This window comes from Rhea americana, unplaced genomic scaffold (genome assembly GCF_003343005.1).
Source record: "Rhea americana isolate MKP2758 unplaced genomic scaffold, rheAme1 scaffold_234, whole genome shotgun sequence".
Lineage (NCBI taxonomy): Eukaryota > Metazoa > Chordata > Aves > Rheiformes > Rheidae > Rhea > Rhea americana.
In genome coordinates this window covers 1351954-1370597 of record NW_028186351.1, presented here as the reverse complement: position 1 = coordinate 1370597, position 18644 = coordinate 1351954, and the positions used below count along the sequence as shown (strand labels likewise).

At 49.7% G+C, this 18644-nt stretch overlaps 1 protein-coding gene across 1 annotated transcript; it reads left to right on the top strand.

Annotated features, from left to right (window-relative positions):
• Positions 1 to 641: 641 nt before the first annotated feature.
• Positions 642 to 9943, top strand: SNRNP40 (small nuclear ribonucleoprotein U5 subunit 40). Its single transcript, XM_085306222.1, has 7 exons — positions 642 to 806; positions 1407 to 1529; positions 2604 to 2724; positions 3509 to 3591; positions 4036 to 4097; positions 7417 to 7520; positions 9327 to 9943. The coding sequence occupies exons 1-7, from the start codon at positions 642 to 644 to the stop codon at positions 9374 to 9376; spliced, it is 708 nt and encodes a 235-aa protein (XP_085162348.1). The 3' UTR covers positions 9377 to 9943.
• The last annotated feature ends 8701 nt before the right edge of the window (positions 9944 to 18644 follow it).

Sequence of the window (18644 nt, the reverse complement as noted above, 5' to 3'; positions counted from 1 at the left end):
AAGGGGGAGGTGTTTGCTGCTGGCCAGCTGGAGCCCTTCAGAGATCCTCCTGCTCATTGTCCCTGCTTGGTTAACCCCTGCCTCTTTAATGGTACTTAAGAAGAGCACTTGTACTTTGGCTTTCCCAGGAAAGGAGTGTGCCTGCTTGAGACCAAGCAAGAGATGTGGAGCTACTTGTAACTCACAAGTTCGCTTGATTTCAATCTTGAGGAACATGTGAAAGTCCGGGTTGGTCATGTGGGAGACACTGGTTGATTGGGGAGTGAAAGAAAACAAGTGAGAGAGTTCTTAATTTGGAAGGCTGTTCCACTGTCATGTCTTAATGGGATTTCTACAGAGAGTTCTTTCTCCTGTGTTCTCATCGCAGATACTGTTTGAGGGGGTTGAAAATGAATATGCACTGACTGAAAAATGGGTTTTGATGGGAATAGCTCCACTGTAATTGTTCCACTGTCAGACAGCCTGTGCTGAAGCACCAGAATTGTCTTTGCACCACCCATTGCATATTGGGCATGGTTCTTCTCAATGGCACATTCCTGCTTAAAATTTCAAGCTTTGATCCCAGTACTTGGGAGTAACAAAAGTAAAATGGGAGAAAAGTCTCTGAAATTGAGAACTTCATAGCTGTTCTTCTCCACAGCATGCTTTTCTCAGCATCCACAGATAAAACAGTGGCTGTGTGGGACAGTGAGACAGGAGAGAGAGTGAAGAGACTGAAGGGTCATACGTCATTCGTTAACTCCTGTTACCCAGCAAGGCGAGGACCTCAACTTGTTTGTACGGGCAGCGATGATGGGACAGTAAAGGTCTGTATATTAGATAAGGAGATAATCTAGAACGAAAATAAGATGAGATCTTTGAAAGAATTTTTGTTCTTCCTAGTTAAGTGTCTTAAAATTTCATTATCTGACAACTTCAATTCCAGAAATGCCATTTGATACTTCTTTTCCTTCTTTGGGTATGGGTTAAGTAGATTCAATTGGAATACCGTACCGGAGCAGCCTAAACAAACCACTGACTCGTAAAAGAAGGGCTGTCTTCTTTCTGCGTAACAGTGTGCTTGTTTGTGGCGAWTTATAATCAATATAGATTTAATACAAAATAAATCAAGTTCTACTGAAGTTTGCTTTTTTCCTTGAAAAGCATAAACAAAACATAAAGACGACAAAAGTTACTGAAACCTTATACTCTTGCTCCTTCTTGCCCTATTCCTCATTTTCTTCAAATCAGAAAAGTCCTGTGTTCCTGGCCATAGCATATTTCTGCTATTATTTTTGTAGATAATTGAGATCTGAAAGAGCGAATTTCAGTAGAGCAGACTGAGATCCTGCGAAGAGTTTGCAACTTTCTCTAATTTTATTGCTAAATGTCTGTTTCTAACTGTTAAAATTGCCATGTCTTTTCAGCTGTGGGATATCAGGAAAAAAGCTGCGGTGCAAACATTTCAGAACACTTACCAGGTCTTGGCTGTGACTTTCAATGACACCAGTGATCAAATCATATCGGGAGGCATTGACAATGATATTAAGGTATGACGGTTGTTTCCTTGTGCCTCTGTTCTGACTTTATGCACCTTTTCTGTCCCATTGGATTTTGATTGTGTCAGTGCGTGAGATACAGCAATGGTCAAGGAAAAACGTGGAAGTCTGTTGGTCAACTTTGCAGTCACAGTAGCTGCATCGCCCCGCTGTGTCCAACCTCTCTGTTGGCACGGGCCTGGTAAACCATAAGGGAGTTGTTCCAAGGCTTTTTGCCRTGTGACTGGCTGACGTTCCTGGGCGTGCGTGCCAGCGGTTCTGTCACACAGTGGAGGTGCATGCACAACGGAGATGCCATCCTCTGAGAAGTGATGTGGTACGCTAGCTCTTCTGGCAGACTGTCTGTCCCAGAGGCAGGTAGGGCCATGTATGAAGTAGACTAAGAAAGGTCAGTGACGCGTTCACACTCTTTGGCCTCTGCTGCAGTCTGCTCTTATAATTTATTTTATCTCTTGCTGCTGTGGAAAGCCCTTGTTTAAGAGCAAGCTCAGTGTTTTGTTTGGTTCCCAGCTGAGATTCTCTGGATAGTTTTATAGCTCAGCGGGTCCTATTGTCTTTTTAGGCTCAGGCCCCAGGCTTACCTAGATGTGGGGAATGTGTACTTGTCAGAGAGCCCTCACTAGGTGTTGCACTGAAATAGCATCTTTTCTGATTGCCCCTTGAAAGTCAGTAACTGGGAAAGAACAGCATGAAATTTGGGGGATTTGACTACTGCTTGCCTGTGCCATTGCATTGGGCAGTGGAATTTGGGAGCTGGGGGAGCTTTAGCCTTTAGAGTAAAGCAACTCTTGCTCGCATGGGGCTGCTGGCCTTTAAATCCTTGCTGCAGCTGTGGTTTGACATGCTAGGTAAGAATTCTTTCATAGGGTAAATGCAGTTTTTCCTGTCACACTTCTAAAACTCTAACCTTATAGGTTAGCATTTCAAATGCCCCCACCTGGAAATAGAAAGCTGATTCTATCAAATGACTGGTCAGTGCCTGCATGAAATAATTTGGAATCAGCAGTTCCAACGTTCTTCATTGTCCTTCAGTTAAGCCATAATTTTGTGTCTGCTGTCTAAAAGGTGTGGGACCTTCGCCAGAACAAGCTCACGTATACCATGAGAGGACACGCGGACTCCGTGACRGGCCTCAGTCTGAGTTCGGAAGGCTCTTACCTGCTCTCTAATGCAATGGACAACACAGGTACATCCTGCATAACGTAAAAGTGCAGCTGCACAGACAGCTTTCCAGCACTGCTTTCTTAGGCTAGCCATTGGGTAGCTTTGTGTGGCATTTTGGAAGGAACAGCTCAAATTATTCCACATAGAAGAACAAGAAGGTCAGATAAGATGAGAGAGGCTGAAGGGAGTTTGGCTCCAGAGATAAAGCTGGAATTTTTGTCATTATAATGGTGGCAGTTGTGTCCTTTGCAGAGAGGGAGAGCTGTATCAGGATGGCTTGTCACGTCTCCCAAAGGACAACGAGGACACATGCCACAGGACAAGTTATTTGTGCAGACAATTGAATGTAATCTTGGTTTGGCTTTTGTCAGGGTGGTTCAGCTGTTTCCCCTCAGCAGGGAATGACAGCACTTTTTCCGAAGTGCTTGTCTTCTGTGTATGGGTGCTCAGTGAAACTGATCTAATTAGAAATGTGATCATGAAGTGTGTTAGAATAAAGCAAACGCTCACATGAGGAGATGGTGGCTCATTTGTGTAATAGTTGTATTTTATTTTCCCCTTCCTGTTGGCGGGAACACTGTCCTGGTGTTACTATAAATTCTTGTATTTGACCTTTCACATCAAAGCTTTTTGCAAGGGGAATATGAGCTGCTGATTTCMGTTTGCTTCTGGGGAAACCTAGTCATGAAAAGAACAAAGAACGTGATCGAGTCTGATCATGGCAAAAGTAATGTTTCCAGAAACTGACCTTGCGCCCATGACTCGGTGATCTTCAGCTAATTACTGCTAGTTCTGCTCTGTTGCAGTTCGTATCTGGGATGTACGACCRTTTGCCCCTAAAGAGAGATGTGTAAAGATATTCCAGGGGAACGTGCATAATTTTGAAAAGGTGAGTGAAAAGGAAAAAAACAAAAGAATTATTGTGTTTCTTTTTTTTTTTTTAATGCTGCTGCCATCTATTAACTTGCCTGTAAATTGTTTTTGAAATTCAAGCATAAACCAGAAAGGCTTTAACAAGGACTCAAAAGAAAGATTAATACACAAAGTGAGATTCCAATTAAAGCTGCAGTAACAAGATTTCTTTGCTCAGTTCAGCTATAATTAGCTGTAAATTAAGTATTTTCTACATTTACTATCTGCTTTGTGTAAAATAACAAGGCACTGGATGTTTCCAGTGATAAAATAAAATACGTAATTACCATCTCATCTTCCAAAGGGAGATCATTAAAGTGGTGCCCATGATACTTGAAGTCTCATGGTATTTTTATTTTGGGTAGAAGGGAAAACTCTGTCTTATTTTGAAAATAGAACTGTGCACATTCTTTTATTTTAGAATCTTCTGAGATGTTCTTGGTCCCCAGATGGGAGTAAAATAGCAGGGGGATCCGCAGACAGGTGAGTTATCACTGTGTTTCTCTGTTACCTTCCATCCCAAACCATTTTACAGGTGTTGTTTAGTCTATGAAACTAATGGAGTCGCATTATCTCGGAAATCAGTATGAAGAGAGTTGTGCATAGAGGTGTGAAGACCTGGACAACCCCCACAGTTTGCTGTGACCGTTGTCTGCACTGGTTATAACAGTGATGTGTTCATAATGACTTTGTGTCCAAGGGAGAGCACTACAGTTACCAAACCTCCCTGTTACTATCAAAGGCTGGCTAGAGATCTGTGTTACAGTAGCAGGAGAAGAAGWTGATGGGAGCATACTTGGGGGTTGACTCAGTCTCTTAAAATGTTATCAACAGGCTCTTGTGAGTCTCTTCTGGAAGCAGCGAATCTGCTGAACTGGTGCATAGTGTTGTGATTGTACTGATAAGGACCATACATGTCAGTTAAATTGCTGTGTGGGGACTAGCAGGAAGAGCCAGTGGTGTTCCTAGGATGATTTATGATCCTTATTTTTATTAATGAGTGTGAAGAAATAAAATCTGGCTAAATTAGCATTTATGAGTCTTTAAAATGAGAGATTATATAAACTAAGGCAACAAAGAGTAAAGCAGGTGGCAGGAGGAAGCCTGCAGAGGGTCCACACCAGGCACTGAAGGTCACTGTGAAGGATACCAACCCCACTGGGATGAATTCTGATGCAGTCTCGGTGACATSGAGACAGGAATTTCTGGAGGCCAGAGCCCAAGGCATGGAAAAGTAGTAATCAGCGAATTAATGAGTTTCTGGTAGGGAGAACGTTAACTCTAAGAGCCCAGCTAGAGTGGGCCAGCTGTCACGGTGAGTATCTGAGACGTGACTCCTTTCCATCCTGCTGGGTAACAATGGCATTGCACATGTGTGACGGAATACCTGTTATTTGGTAATGTACCAATGCTGTGGCAGATCCCAGAGCAAGCAACCTGCTATAGTGAAGCGTGGCATGAAATATTAGGCCATTAGGTTAGTTCTGCAGGTGCTGGTGTAGCTCTGCAGTCTGACGGCGGCTTTGTTGTGAAATGCAGGGTGAAGCGCATACAGCAAGGTCCCAGGGTGGGTTAGATAAGGCCACATGGAAATATTTCTGCTGTTATCTCTGAGCCCTTACCAATTTTAAAATTTTTTTGAGAAGGAATCTCTGATGCGAAAGCAAAGCTAGATTAAATGTGCCCCTTCTCTTGAGTAAAAAATAGTTCCCCAGTGAGAACTCACTCCTGCATTATGTGGAAATTATTTGTGTGTGTGTGTGTCTATATCTATGTTGTAGGGACAATTATCTGAGTAATTTTTTTGCTTTTGATCCCGTCAGAGGTGGTTACAGTTAAAAGAAATACTGAAAGTGCTTTCCTGCTTTGTAGTACCAAAGGAAAAAAACAACAGCAGAGTCCTTTGAGAAAGGATTTTATACAGTTCTTGCTTACTAAGGTGAAATAGCTTTGTTTGAAGAAGTGCTGCTTTAAATAACATTCACAACTTAGGTTGCATACTTTATATGTTTCAAGAAAATAATTTGAAGAATAATGSTAGCCTGAAAAGGAATGTGTCTAACAAAGCAGATTATCCACAAAATTTCCAAACTAGCCAGCAAACGTTAGCAGTGAGTCTTCAGTGCTGTTTTGGGGAAAAGAAGCTCAGTTCTAGTCCAACTAAATGAAAAGTGTAATTGCAGAAGAAAGTCTTGTTCTCTATCAGCTCTGCAAAACCCTTTCAAACAGAAAGGAACAGGTGAAACTGAGGAACTTTTTGGTAGAATTGCATAAGCCTGAAACACCTTGATRTTCAGAGCGTAGCTTGTTTGCAGGACTGCTGAAAGGTGTGTTTATCTTGAGCACATTTGAGTTTGTGAAGACTAGACATGGTGCTGCATAGTGGCGTTTATAGAGTCCTGCTTTGGAGAACTATGATGTTGTAGGTGGCTTTTATGTGTGTTTTACTGTTGCCTTGTCCCTTACGCCCTCACCCTTTTGCAGTGTCCCCTTTGAACAGCCTTAGTGACACCTCTTGAGCTTCAGGGCAGTGGAGCWGCTCTTCATGCTGAACCTGGCCAATTACTGCACTGCCACTTTCTTTTTTCTGCCCACTGACAGATTAAGTTCTAGATGCCAGTCACCTACTTAATGAGCAAAGCAAGAAGGCAGCATGAGTGTAATCCTAAACTGGCAGCTTTCCCGAGCCACTGATTTTTTTTTTTTTTTTTTGAGATGTGAATCTTGTAACAAATGACATTTTATGTCGCGAAGCTGTTATGTCTGGAAGGGAAGTGGTGCGGGTGGGATACAGCATTGTCTTCCCTGATTTGTAACAAGTTGCTTAGAGCTCTTTTCATTCTGATTTATGAAAAAACACTCCTACGAGAGCTCCGTATAGCTAGGGTCAAAGCATCACTTTTTCTCGTGGGACTTATGTGTTAACTGAGCAAGTGGTTGCCGCCCTGTACGGACAGCAGTCAACACCAYTGCGGATGGTATTTATGTGGGGAGGTGGTCTGCATTCTAGGGCAGTGTGTGAGTTGCAGAAAGGTGTTTTTCCCTCCTCTCTGAGAGTGTTTATAAAAAAAAATCTGATTAAAAGCTGCACTGTGCATGATGCCAGCAATTTATTTCTGACCTACTACCTGAAGAATTCTGGTGTCTTTTGTGCTGTCCTTCAGCCAAGGTGAAGCACTCTGGAAGGACCCAGGAGCAGCGTGAACCGACAGTGAGGAGAGAGACCTGGAAGAGATTAGCCAAAGGCCTGGATGCAATTTGTTCAGCCCCTAATAAATGCTGAGACGTGAATCATGACTTTAATGGCATAACAGAAAGAAATCCATATGTAACGGTTTTTAGCTGTGAGGAATTACACTATAGCATACAGTCTYCTCACTGCTTACCTGCCAGCCTGAACTGAGAGCAGCTGTTGGACTTGCAGGCAKGTATTTGTGAGGACAAGGACAGTCCTTTCCATTCCTGAGGCTGCTTTTGTCCCTTACTGACTTTATTGCTGCTACGTTGAGGGTCTCTGGCTTYGTGTTTGCAAATCTCTCTTCATGCAGTGATAGATGAAATGGGGCTGTCCTGCTATGACAGTGACAAGGCTTTAAATACGGAGTTGGGAGGTCAGTCCCTACCTGCTCAGACCTTTGTTCTTTCGAATTCAGCAGTGCTGCATTTTACTCCTTGTTTGCCCATGCTAACAGCTGCAGTTACTACAATCTGAGTGGTGGACTGTTGCAGAAAGAAGCTGTAGGTTTGGGAGGCAGCTGCTTTGCCTTTTGAAGTGACTGCTCTCGTAACAACTGTCTTACAGGTTTGTCTACGTGTGGGACACCACATCCCGGAGGATTTTGTACAAGCTGCCAGGCCACGCCGGCTCTGTGAATGAACTGGCTTTCCACCCAGAGGAACCCATTAGTAAGTCCTATCCAGCTCAAGTCGGCTGGGGAAGTAGTTTCAGGGCTGGTGTAACTGTTTGTTCCTACAGACAACAGCCCAAAATCTGCCTGTGGCCCAGAGCTCTGGGTATCAGAGGGAGATTTGTGGGGAAGGGAATCCATTACTCCACGGCTAACTAGATTTGGGCCCAGTGTGCCCCTGGGCTGAGTGAGGGAGCCCTACTTCTGCCCAGATGGAGACCTGGATGACACCATCCATACAGCAGCAGTGTGGTTGCTGTTCCTGTGGTGATCTGGACCGTTGGTGAGCTACAGGTGGCCATGAGCTTGGCTGCTGTTGTCAGGATTTGTGGAGAGACTTCCCAAGAGCCATGGAAGAAGGATTTGGGGTACTTTGGTTGGGCACAAGCAGTATGACCTTACATTCAGTGATCACGTAAGGATAATTATAATAGCCTGGGAGCATGTCTCCAAGCCAGGGTATCTAATGTACCCTAGAAGCTCTAGGCAGTAAGCATGGCTGTTTCAATACAGTCTTTTTGTCCCCATTCTGGAGATGTCTTCCTTCAGGGTGAGATCTGTGGCACTGGGTATCAGTGAGTGAGAAGCCACTCGTGGTGGCTTTTTCAGAACTGTTTTAGGTGTAGAGCATTAGCAGAGACCAAGCTTCAGATTGGTTTCTTAACATGTAGCACAGGAAGGTCTGTAGGGTGCTGCTTGTTTCTATGGAAACACTTGCACCATCAGCCAGGTCACCACACTACTTTGGCCAAAAAATTGATACAAGTCAACCCTGAAGTGAAGCCAAAAGCTCAGCAGCGCTGTGGGTGACAGTCTCTGCAGCAGTCTGGGGGTGGGGATCCAGGGCAGTGAATTATGAGTTTGTTCCTTGGTTATTCATTGCTCTGTCTTCGGATCAGAGGCTGTACTGAAGGAGCAGAGCAATCTTTCATCTATGGTTTGAAATGGATTGTGTGTTATTGTATTCTGCTGAGCTCCTCTTTGTGAATCAATCACTCATCTTTAAAATAAAAATTAAAAAGCCTATCCAGTCATTACATGCCAGTTATGCAATTGATTTCTATTAACATCGAAGAATGCTAATCTTGCAAATTGCTCCACCTACTCCAAGATACTCGTCTGCATGGAACGGTGCACAGAAAGCTAAAATGTGGTGAGATTACAGACATCAGTCTGTAAGCTTTATGCAAAAATGCCCCCAAACCTCTCATGGGTTTGAATGAAATAGTTGTCAGCGTGAAGAACAGCGCTTCTGTGTTGGGATTGTCGTTCCTTTGACACTTGTGTGTTGAATCCACTGAAGAGCCTTTTCTGAATTAAGGTGGTTCATGTCTTGTTAGGTTTGACTGCCAGCTGCGTTTTGCCTCTATTATGATAAAGAGCAACAGCCCAGAGAGGCTTTCTTGGAGAGCTTGTGCCCTCTAGCGGCCTGCAGTCCTGATGGTAGTGCCTAATTTGCAATCTGAGCGCTGCTTGCAAAGCAAATAATGCTTTGGGATATCCGAGTGCGTTAACAGTGTGTTTTTATGCCTCTCTTTACCATTTTAATGCTTAGACATTACAGTAGGTACGCCTTTATGTCTGTCTTGGGACAGGGGATGGCAGCCAGAACGTGCAGCGTGTGATTAGGTGTCAAACTAGTAATTCCAGGAAGTATTTTGTGGGGAGCAAATCAAATTTGGCTTTATAGATAACTTACAACAAGTGGAATAGGTAGTTAAATCCAAATGGTGTATCATTACTGGAGATCTCCAACTGTTCTGTTTAATTTTCTTATTTCTCCCTTCCCCTTTCTTTCCCACAGTACTCTCTGCATCCAGTGACAAAAGACTGTATATGGGGGAGATTCAGTGAAGCTGAAAAGAAGATGGCTTAATTTATGCCCTCGAAACCTTTGGTTTACAGAAGTAGGATTAACTTGCTTCTAACTGATGTCAACCCTTTCTCACTCTTGTGGTAATGGGAAAACGTTGAAGCAGCTTGATTAAACAAGGAGCGTTTTTTGCGGGCTGTAATGCCTGCAAGGTCTTGCCATACAGCTTGCTTTTTTTGTTGTTCTTTTGTCTGTCTGAGGAAGAAGGAGGAAAATTTTGGAATTGAAGAGGTTTTGGCTGTACGAGAGACTATTGAACCCTTTCCCAGAAAACTTGAAATTTGTAAAATTAGTTTAAATTCAATATGTTGTTTGTACATTCCCTGCCCAGTTTCTCTTGATTGTTTTTATACGGTCAGAAATGAAATAGACAGTTTTTTACAAGAACTATGTAGATGGGATTTATTGTTCTGTTTTACTTTTCTGTTGTACAATATTAAATCAAGGCCCTCACTCATACATAATCCAAGGCAAACCATACGCTTTAACTTCAGAAGAGCAGCTTTATTTTTTATTCATAGCAATAAAAATGACCACACTGGAAGTAATGATTTGGCTACTGCTGAATCCTATTTTCTTTTTTTGGAGTAAAATCCAGCCTTCTGTTATAAATAAATGTAAAGGGAGCAAGTTTTCTATGATAAGCACAGTATATATAAGGTTCAGCAGTGGAGGAACCAMACTGGTTGCACATTCTCTTCCTCAAATCAGGCTGTCTTGGCAGGGGCAGTGGCAGGGTTGTAGGCAGTGGTATTAGATGGTAGCAGACCTTCAAGCAGGTTAGCTATATATCAGTGTGGGGGCATCAATGCTTGCTATTGTAGGAAGTGATTTCCTTTCCAGCCATCTGAGTTTCTTCCCAGGTGGCTTGTCCCCACCCTTCCCGAGCCAGTTCTGTGTCCCGTGTAGTTCTGTACATACCCAAATCCATGCTTGGCCTTCTGTCCTGAACTTCCGTGGCCTGTGGCAGCACAGGTCTCACCAACCTCAGTACCCCAAAGGTGACTGTGCTGGGAGGGCACAAGGCTCTAGGACACCTGTGCCCTGCCTCAGCCCCTGTCTGAGGGGTTTCTGGGGGACGCGTCTGCCAGACCTTGCCCTACAATCGCTGGCTCCCTGCCAGTTTAACTTGGTTTGCTGCATCCCTGTACCCGAACCACCACCACCATGCTGTGCTTGTAATATATTCAAAGAGTTTAAGCCACAGGGGAGCTGTTTGCGCTGACCTGTATGGCCAAGGCTAAAACCAGCATCAAGCCCTTAACTTTTGGCTGGTCTTTATGAGAACATGCAATGGAGGGAGGTACCCCTGTGCTGCAGGTAATTATGTCTATTATTAATTAACTTACTGTGAAGAGTACGTGCTGTATTTCTATTCTGAACGTGTCCAGCTTCTAGCCGTTAAATTCTTCATCCTTTTTCCCCTCTGTTTTTCTCTTTGCTGCCTTGGCTGAGGTTGTACCAGCTTTTTCTCAGCTCTTGCTGGCTTCCCACCCTGCTCCAGAGGAGGTTGCCTGAGGGCTGCGATTCAGGTGGGATAATGAGGTGTGGACACATGATGCTACCACCCCAACAGTGCCAAGCTGTAGGGCTATCCCGAACAGTTCTTGGCAAGCATTTGACCAGGAGGAATCTGCTCCAGCCACGAGGTATTTAAGAGCTGGAAAATCAGTGCTATTCGTTCAGTGGAAAGGGAAGAAGCACRAAGCTGCTTTCTTTTTGAGAGTGTTTCTTCTCCCTACTTTTCTTGCGGTGGGAAGAGAAGAGCCAGCGCTCTTGAGAACAAAATAGACTGATCAGCTTTTAAGGAGGAAGGGAGATGTGGCTGTATGTTCTGCAGAAGGAGAAGTGAGCATCTCTCCACGCTTAGGGCAACACACAGACTGGGGTATGTGCTGTCTGGCCCGTCATTGGAACCATTGCTGTTTCAGCACTGTGTCCTTGGGTTAGCCGCTGGCTTCAGCTGGGGCTGCAGAGCTTTCGGGATGCAGAGTGTCACTTGCTGTTGTGTTTCTCTTGAAGTCTTTGGGGTTGAAGCAGAGCTGGTCTTGGCTCCCGGATCCTAGATCATTGCAGAGTTTAGGACGAGGAGAGGGTGCAATGGAGAGTGTGGCTGGGTTTAACTGAAAATTATTAAATCAAACAGTGCCTTGTTCGCTGACCCTTCTAATTAGCTGAGTTGAAGTGTTCAAGCATCTGGTTTGTAGGTCTGGACTGTGCAGAGCTCCAGGTTCAAACCCTGGAAGGATCAGCTTCACATCTCCTCTCGAGATACCAGACAGGGTCCCATTCTTGCTCCATTCCCCGTGACTCCCAGCAGGAACTGCTGGTACAGGCCAGCCCGTTCAAACTGACCTTGAAAACCAAGATGGGTTCAGGCCAGTGGGGCCTGGACCCAGAGTGGTTTTGCAACCTGGGGCTCTGCACTAGTCTCTCTGACTGCTGCAAAGCTGCTGCTGCCCTTCCTTATCCTCAGCTATCCTCAACCATGGTGGTCCCTCCTGGTGGTGGAAACCACGTTGTGTCTGAAGTCAGTGRTGATAACAAGGGGTGGGCAGGATGGTGATGAAGACAAGGGAAGACACATCACCAGATCCTTCATGGTGAGTGAACGCATCTAAACGCAAACGAGCCACCCTTCAGCAGGAGAGGCAGGCGGAGAGAGCTGGAGGCAGGGGGAAGATTTATTTTTAACTCTGCAGCGTATTAAATAACATGCCCTGAAAAGCATGTAAATTAGAGCTGTGAATCCAGTCGGGAGCGCYGCGATTTGGGCCAGACCTCCCCGGAGCCATGGCTGCTCCCCTTCGCCCGGGGAGCACTGCTGTGTCTGGGTCCTCTCAGCAGAGCTGCCCACAAGAAGGATGGTTTAGTGTTTAATAACCCCTATTATAAGCTTCAAGGGATCATTATTTTGTTTAAATATATGCCCCAGTGTCAAAGGGAAGAGAGACTTGGAGCTGAGCTGCGTCGTCTCCAGGCCTAGCTGGCAGTTAGAAGAAAATAACCCTGCTGTTTCCTGACTCGGGTTTGTTTAAAACAAAACAAAAAGCTGAAAAGAAGGGAAAACTGGATGGTGAAGAGGAGGAACAAGACGTGCACCGAAGGGGGCTTCAGACCCGGAGGCTGGCGAGCGGCGCGGGGTGCCGGGCTGGGAGCGCCCCAGGGAGCAGGAGAGCGGCCAGCGTCCGCCGCGCCGCGCTCAGAGGCCGGGCTCGCCCCGCCGTTCGGGATGCCACCTCGTACCGGAGCGCCCGGACGCGACCGGCCGCCTAAACCCACCTCCCCAGGGGCCGCGCCGCGGGCGCTGCGCGGATGAACCTCGCTCCGTTTGCCCGCCTTGCCGACCTAACGAGCCTTCGAGGCCAATCGAAGAGGGAGAYGCGGGCGCTGGCCGCCCCGAATTACTGCCGCCAATTACCGTGGGCAATTAGGGCCGGATTGCCGCCCGTCCGCTCGGCTCCGCGAGGCGGGAGACGAATCCCACCGCCCATCCCCTGGAGAGAGGCAAACACTGATTTAAGAGAAGTATCCACCTGCTCTTAATGGGACCCGTGGTCGGTGAGTCGTAACCGTGTCTCCGCTCAACAATTTGTGGATTTAACCTAATTTGCCGAGGGGGTTGGAAGGGCGGGTGAGCGACCGCCGTTCCCTCCCTCCCTGCTGGCTAACGGCCCCCGGGGGTGCCGTCAGCGCCGAGCCGTCCTCGCGCTCCACAGGGCCAACGCGTGGTGGACTCTTGCCTCCTGGCAACCATCCCRCGCGAGAGCACGTCCGGGGCAGGACAGCAGCAACCTGTCCAACACCTGATCCGGGCGCTGAGCAAATTGTTTCCCACCTCYCTTCCTCCACGGGAGGTAGTCGCTCGGGAGAGAAATCTGGCCCGGGATCTGGAGAAACGGCTTCATGCCCAGCCGGTCCCCAGCAGATGATCCTGTCCCAGCAGGATGCTCCTGGGCAGCTCGGACTCGGCATGGAGCCRCCCCAGGGTTCAGGTCCCCCAGATCTGTGCTGGAGCTGTACCATGCCGGAAAAAGCATGCACAAGGCGGGACAAATTGGGATTAATGCTGCTGTGACACAGAAGAAGCGTTTCCCTTGGCCTCGGTGGAGTCACTTAACCACACGTGGTGTTTCCTCCGCTGCGAAGGCTGCTTCTGCTACGGGGCAGCTGCAGCCCCACGATTCACCGCGCGGCAAGAGTGGTGAAACGACACCTAAATCCCTCGCATCGATGGGGCTGGTTTTGTCCTTGGTGTCACGCAGCCCTTAAATCCCAATCGCACCCCAAAGCCCACGCGTGTCTCATCCCTCGGGTTGCCACCAGCCCACGGCAGCATCCACTGGAGGACAGGTCATTTTGGGCCCATCATCGCCTGGGCAGGTACTGGGGGRCTCCAAGGCCACCCCACAGAGCTGAGGATGGGGACGGAGGGTCGGCACCTCTTGGAACGGAGCAGCAACACGTGCACAGGAGGAAAAAAGCCGGCGAATGTGTTTTGCAGCCCGCTGCCGCCTCTTCCGTTCCCCTCCAGCTTCCTCACCGGTTCCTGCCCCGTCCTTCCCCAAGTKCTTTTCACACCTTTTCCAACTACTGTTCAGCAGCTAATAATGAATTTTGATAGTTAACAATAAACGAGTGATAATTTCAAGAAGAATGGAAAACAATTATTTGCTCTGTTGGGGGATTAGACGACACTTAGGCTCTATTTAACGGCAAACTAATTAAATTACATGAGAAAGCGAATGGAATCTTTCTTTTTGTTAATTATGAATTTGCGAGCTACAAAGGCTAAACGATGATGGATTCTGTAATCTGCAGCGCTTTCAGCTATCCACCGCGATAAGATGACAACTGAGCACGAATGGAAGCGGGTGCATTTTAATTTCTGTATCGATTCAATAACAGCCGGCTGCGTAGCGATCCATTAACGGTGATCTGCACGAGTTGACATTGACTGGCGGGCGGGCRGCTAATTATATTAAAAACGGCCGAGCGTTGTTTAAGTGGATGCGCGTTATTCCTGGAGGAGGTGAGGGCAACGGCGCGCYGTGCCTGAACATCCGTTAGTTTTCAGAGAATCACAAAAAACATCGAGGTTGGAAGGCACCTCTGGAGATCTTCTAGTCCAACATCCTGCTCAAGCAGGGTCACCTAGAGCACATTGCCCAGGATTGTGTCCAGGCAGGTTTTGAACATCTCCAAGGATGGAAACTCCAGTCTCCCTGGGCTACCTCTTCCAGTGCTCAGTCACCCTCACAGTAAAGTTTTTCCTTCTTTTCAGCATTTCCCTTTGGGCCCATCACCTCTTGTCCTATCACTAAGCACTGCTGAAAAGAGTCYRACCCCATCTTCTTGACACCCTCCCTTCACRGRCTTACAGATGTTGAYAAGATCCCCCCTCCCTCTTCTCTTCTCCAGGCGGAGCAGTCCCAGCTCTCAGCCTTTCCTCATACAAGAGAGGCTCCAGTCCCTTCCTCATCTTGGTGGGCCTCCGCTGGACTCTCTCCAGTAGCTCCGTGTCACTCTTGCATTGCGGAGCCCAGAACCACAGACAGGACTCCAGATGTGGCCTCAGCAGTGCKGAGGAGAGGGCAAGGATCACCTCCCTCGACCTGCTGSCAACGTTCTTCCTCATGCAGCCCAGGATAGCCGTGGCCTTCGTGACCATGAGGGCACCTTGCTGGCTCGCGGTCGACTTGTTGGGCAGCGGGACTCCCAAGTCCTTGTGCACAGAGCTGCTTTCCAGCAGGTCAGCCCCCAGCCTGTCCTGCTGCATGGCCTTATTCCTTCCCAGGTGCAGGACCTTCCCTTTCTTGAACACGATGAAGTTCCTCTCTGCCCATGTCTCCAGCCTGTCGAGGTTCTTCTGAGCRGCAGCACAGCCCTCTGGTGCATCAGCCAATCCACCCAGCTTTGTACCATCAGCAARCTTGCTGAGGAGGCACTCTGKCCCTTCATCGACRTCACTGATGGGTGAGTTAATTAATATTAGACTGGTCTTGACCCCTAGGGGACACCACTARCTACAGSCCTCCAGTGAGACTTTGCACCACTGGTCACATTTTGACCTGGCTCGTCCCTCCTTCCCAGCCAGGCTGGATGTTCTGCTTGAGGCGACGCAGAGCCAGTGTCCCTTGGATGCCCGACCCATGGGATTTGCGGTTGCTCCCAGGTGTCATGAGGCCAAAGCACCCGGGGGTCCAGGCTGGCATCCGGCACCCCCAGCCTGAGATTTGAGCTYGCCGAGTGTGCGCCGAAATCCCGGAGGGTGGGCTGCGTCCGTGACCCGCTCCTCCACCTTGATCTTGCAGGGCTGCTCGGCCGCTCCAGCTTCCGGCTTCCTGCTAATTAGCGGCTCGTTAATGTGGATCCTGGAGAGCTGYGTCCCCTGGGGAAGCAGAGCTGGGCAGACTGTAGCGTGAAATCGAGCTGCCCGTCAGATTTTATCCRGACTGAGAAGCCTCCAACTGTCCATGGCGGGGTGGGGGGGGAGAAAGAAAAAAAAGATGCAAATATTGACAGCTGCAAAACCAGGGATTGGGTTCAAATGGGGCCCGGGAACGTCTCGCCGCGGCACAGATGCCCTCGGCTCAGCACAGCTCCCCGACGGGGGAGAGCGGGGCGATGCCCCAGCAGCTCCTGCTGTCGTTGCAAACCCCAGGCCGGGGCACGTGGGACAAGTCCTGCTTCTCGGGGAGCTYGGCCCGTGAAAGAGCTGCGGGCCCTGAATTGCCTGCTTTTCTCCTYGTTTTGGCTTTCTCAAGACAATAAACTAATTCCAAGCTGGGCTTGCCCCAAGGTAGGCGTTTTTTCCCCCGCAAAAACGGCCAACGTTTGCTCTGATTTATGGCCATCCGCATTGGGGGTGATGCTGTGGCTCTTCCCAGGTGGGATCTTTCTGATCCAGTTTGGAAATGCCAGATGACTTGCGTCCGGGCCCCAGGGCGAAGGGGCGTTCCTGCACAAAAATCCACCCCCGGATCGTTGCGCCCCACCAGCGCCCCGGGGAGCCGAGGACACGGCTCGGGGAGCGCTGACGCTGCGGGATGCTCCGGCCAACAGCACTGGCAGGTCGCGGAGGGACCTCCGGGACGTCCCGCTGCTGGTCCCAGAGCCCTCRGTCGAGCAGGGATTAATTAATATGCCAGGAAACAGCCTGGGAAAGGGAGCTGGTGGGACGGTCGGGAGCGCCAGCAGCTCTGGTCCCACCACGCTCATGGGTGGTTTGCAAAGCCGGCCCGTTCCCAGCTCCTAAAAATACGGAGTAACACATCCTCCACATCCCTCCTCTGCAGCGGCGGATGGCCGTGGCCGCGGACCTCCCCRTGCCCAAAAAGCTGCCTCTGGAGAGACCCCACCCAGAGCTGGCGATTCCTTCCCGGAGCCACTGGACTTTTCCTTCCTGTGCCGGAGGCATCTGAGCATCAGCAAAACAAGAGGCTCAACCCTAAGAGGGAAACTTCTCCTTTTCAATCACCAGAGGTCACCGACATCGCCGCCTGCCCGCAGGATCCGTCCCACGCCGGGCCCTGCCTCCAGTGCCAGGCCGAGCCAAGCCGTCCCCCGGAAAAGCGCGCTCGCCGGCCGAGCATCCCGCGCCCGGCGCCGCCGCGGTACCCGCGGGAACGGCCGCGGAGTGGAGCGGCAGGGCCTGCTTCCGAGCCGAGGGCTCCCCCGTAAAAGTTTCTCCTAGAGCTTCCAAATATATATATATATATATAATATATATATATTTTATATGCATATATATTTTTTTCTATTTTTTGGGGGGGCTTTTGGCCTTGCAAGCAGATGCTGCAAACAAAGCAGCCTCGTGCAGCGAGGGCGGCTGCGGCAGACGCCGGGCACGGGCGGCTGGCCCCCTCGTCCCTAATGAGCGGCCAGCTGAGCGCAGGCTGTCGTCTCCTCTCCGCGAGGCATTAGCATCTGAAAAACAAAATAAAATAAARAGGGGGGGGGTCTGGAAGGAGGCCGGAGGGTGGCGAGCGGAGCAGAGCGGAGCGGCGAAACGCTTGGCCCTTTCCCGCCCGCTCGCGAATGAAGTTATCTGCTCGCTTCCTAGGGAAGCWGCTCGACGTGGCATATCGACCTTTTTAATCTAAAATTGATCCCTCGCAAAAACTCCACCCGGTCGAGAGCCAGGCAGAGCCCCGGCGCCGTCGCAGCCTGTTTTAGCGCTGTCGTGGTCCCGTGCCGGCGCGCGCGCGGCTCTTTGCCGGACCCTCCCGCTGGCAAGGAGGGCTTGGGCGGACGTGAGCGTTTTTGACCCGCTGGAGGGGTTTCAAACGTTCCCGAGCTCGGATGGGATCCAGAGACATTTCTAGCATGGGAAATGAAGGAAAAGCTCCCAGGGTGGTAGGTGCTGCAGGCTGGGTCCAGCGCTACGCGAGGACGTGGGCTCGGGCTGCGCCCTCGCAAAATTGGACGGTCGGGTTAGACCACGGCCGGAGCAACCCAAYGGCCTAGCGCGGGGCTGCTCCCGCGCCGACGCACGTGCAGCAGGGCTGGTTTAGCAGGTGCTTCACTGAGGRGGGAAAAAAAGCAAAACAATAMGAAAATGCAGGACGGAAAAGYGGCAAACCATTCCCAAGCCTTTCYGCCGCTGGGTGACCTCCGAGGAAGGGCTTTCCGAAGCACCGGCTGGGTGCAGAAGCGCCGTCCCGGTTACTCCTCGGCAGGTTTGCAACGTCTGCTTCCCCAGATCCGCGCCCTGGAAAGGAGCRCGGAGAGGAGCGGCGGGGAGCGGCCGGCACCTCTCTGCACCTCTCTCCTTGCTCGGAGCTGCCRGATTTGGGCCGCCCCAGCCGGACAACCGGCTGCCGCCTCGGCTCTTYGGCCGGCACTCGCCTCCCAGCCCTGGGGTGCTGCGTGTACCGGGCTGAATCAGAGCAGGGTGCAGCAGGCGAGGAGMGGCGGGATCGCCTGGGCTTTCCTCCCGCCACGGAGCCAGCGGAGCCAGCGCGTCCCAGCGCATCCCTCTGGCCCGTCCGCCCTCCCAGGCGCCCGGCTCCCTGCCCCGGCACCGCCAGCCCAGGGGGCTCCTGGGGGGCGAGGGGGATACGAGGTCCCGGTGCTTCGGGTCCAAGCACCGTCCGCAGGGTGCCAAGGCTGCAGGGCGTCGGCGGCGGGGGGGGAGAAGGGGAGCGAGGGAGGAGGCGGCAGCTCCGCCGCCCTTTTGTACTCGGAGAATCGCGGCGATTTAACCCCATCCTGCCTGCGCCAACGAGGCCGGAAAAAAATAAAGAA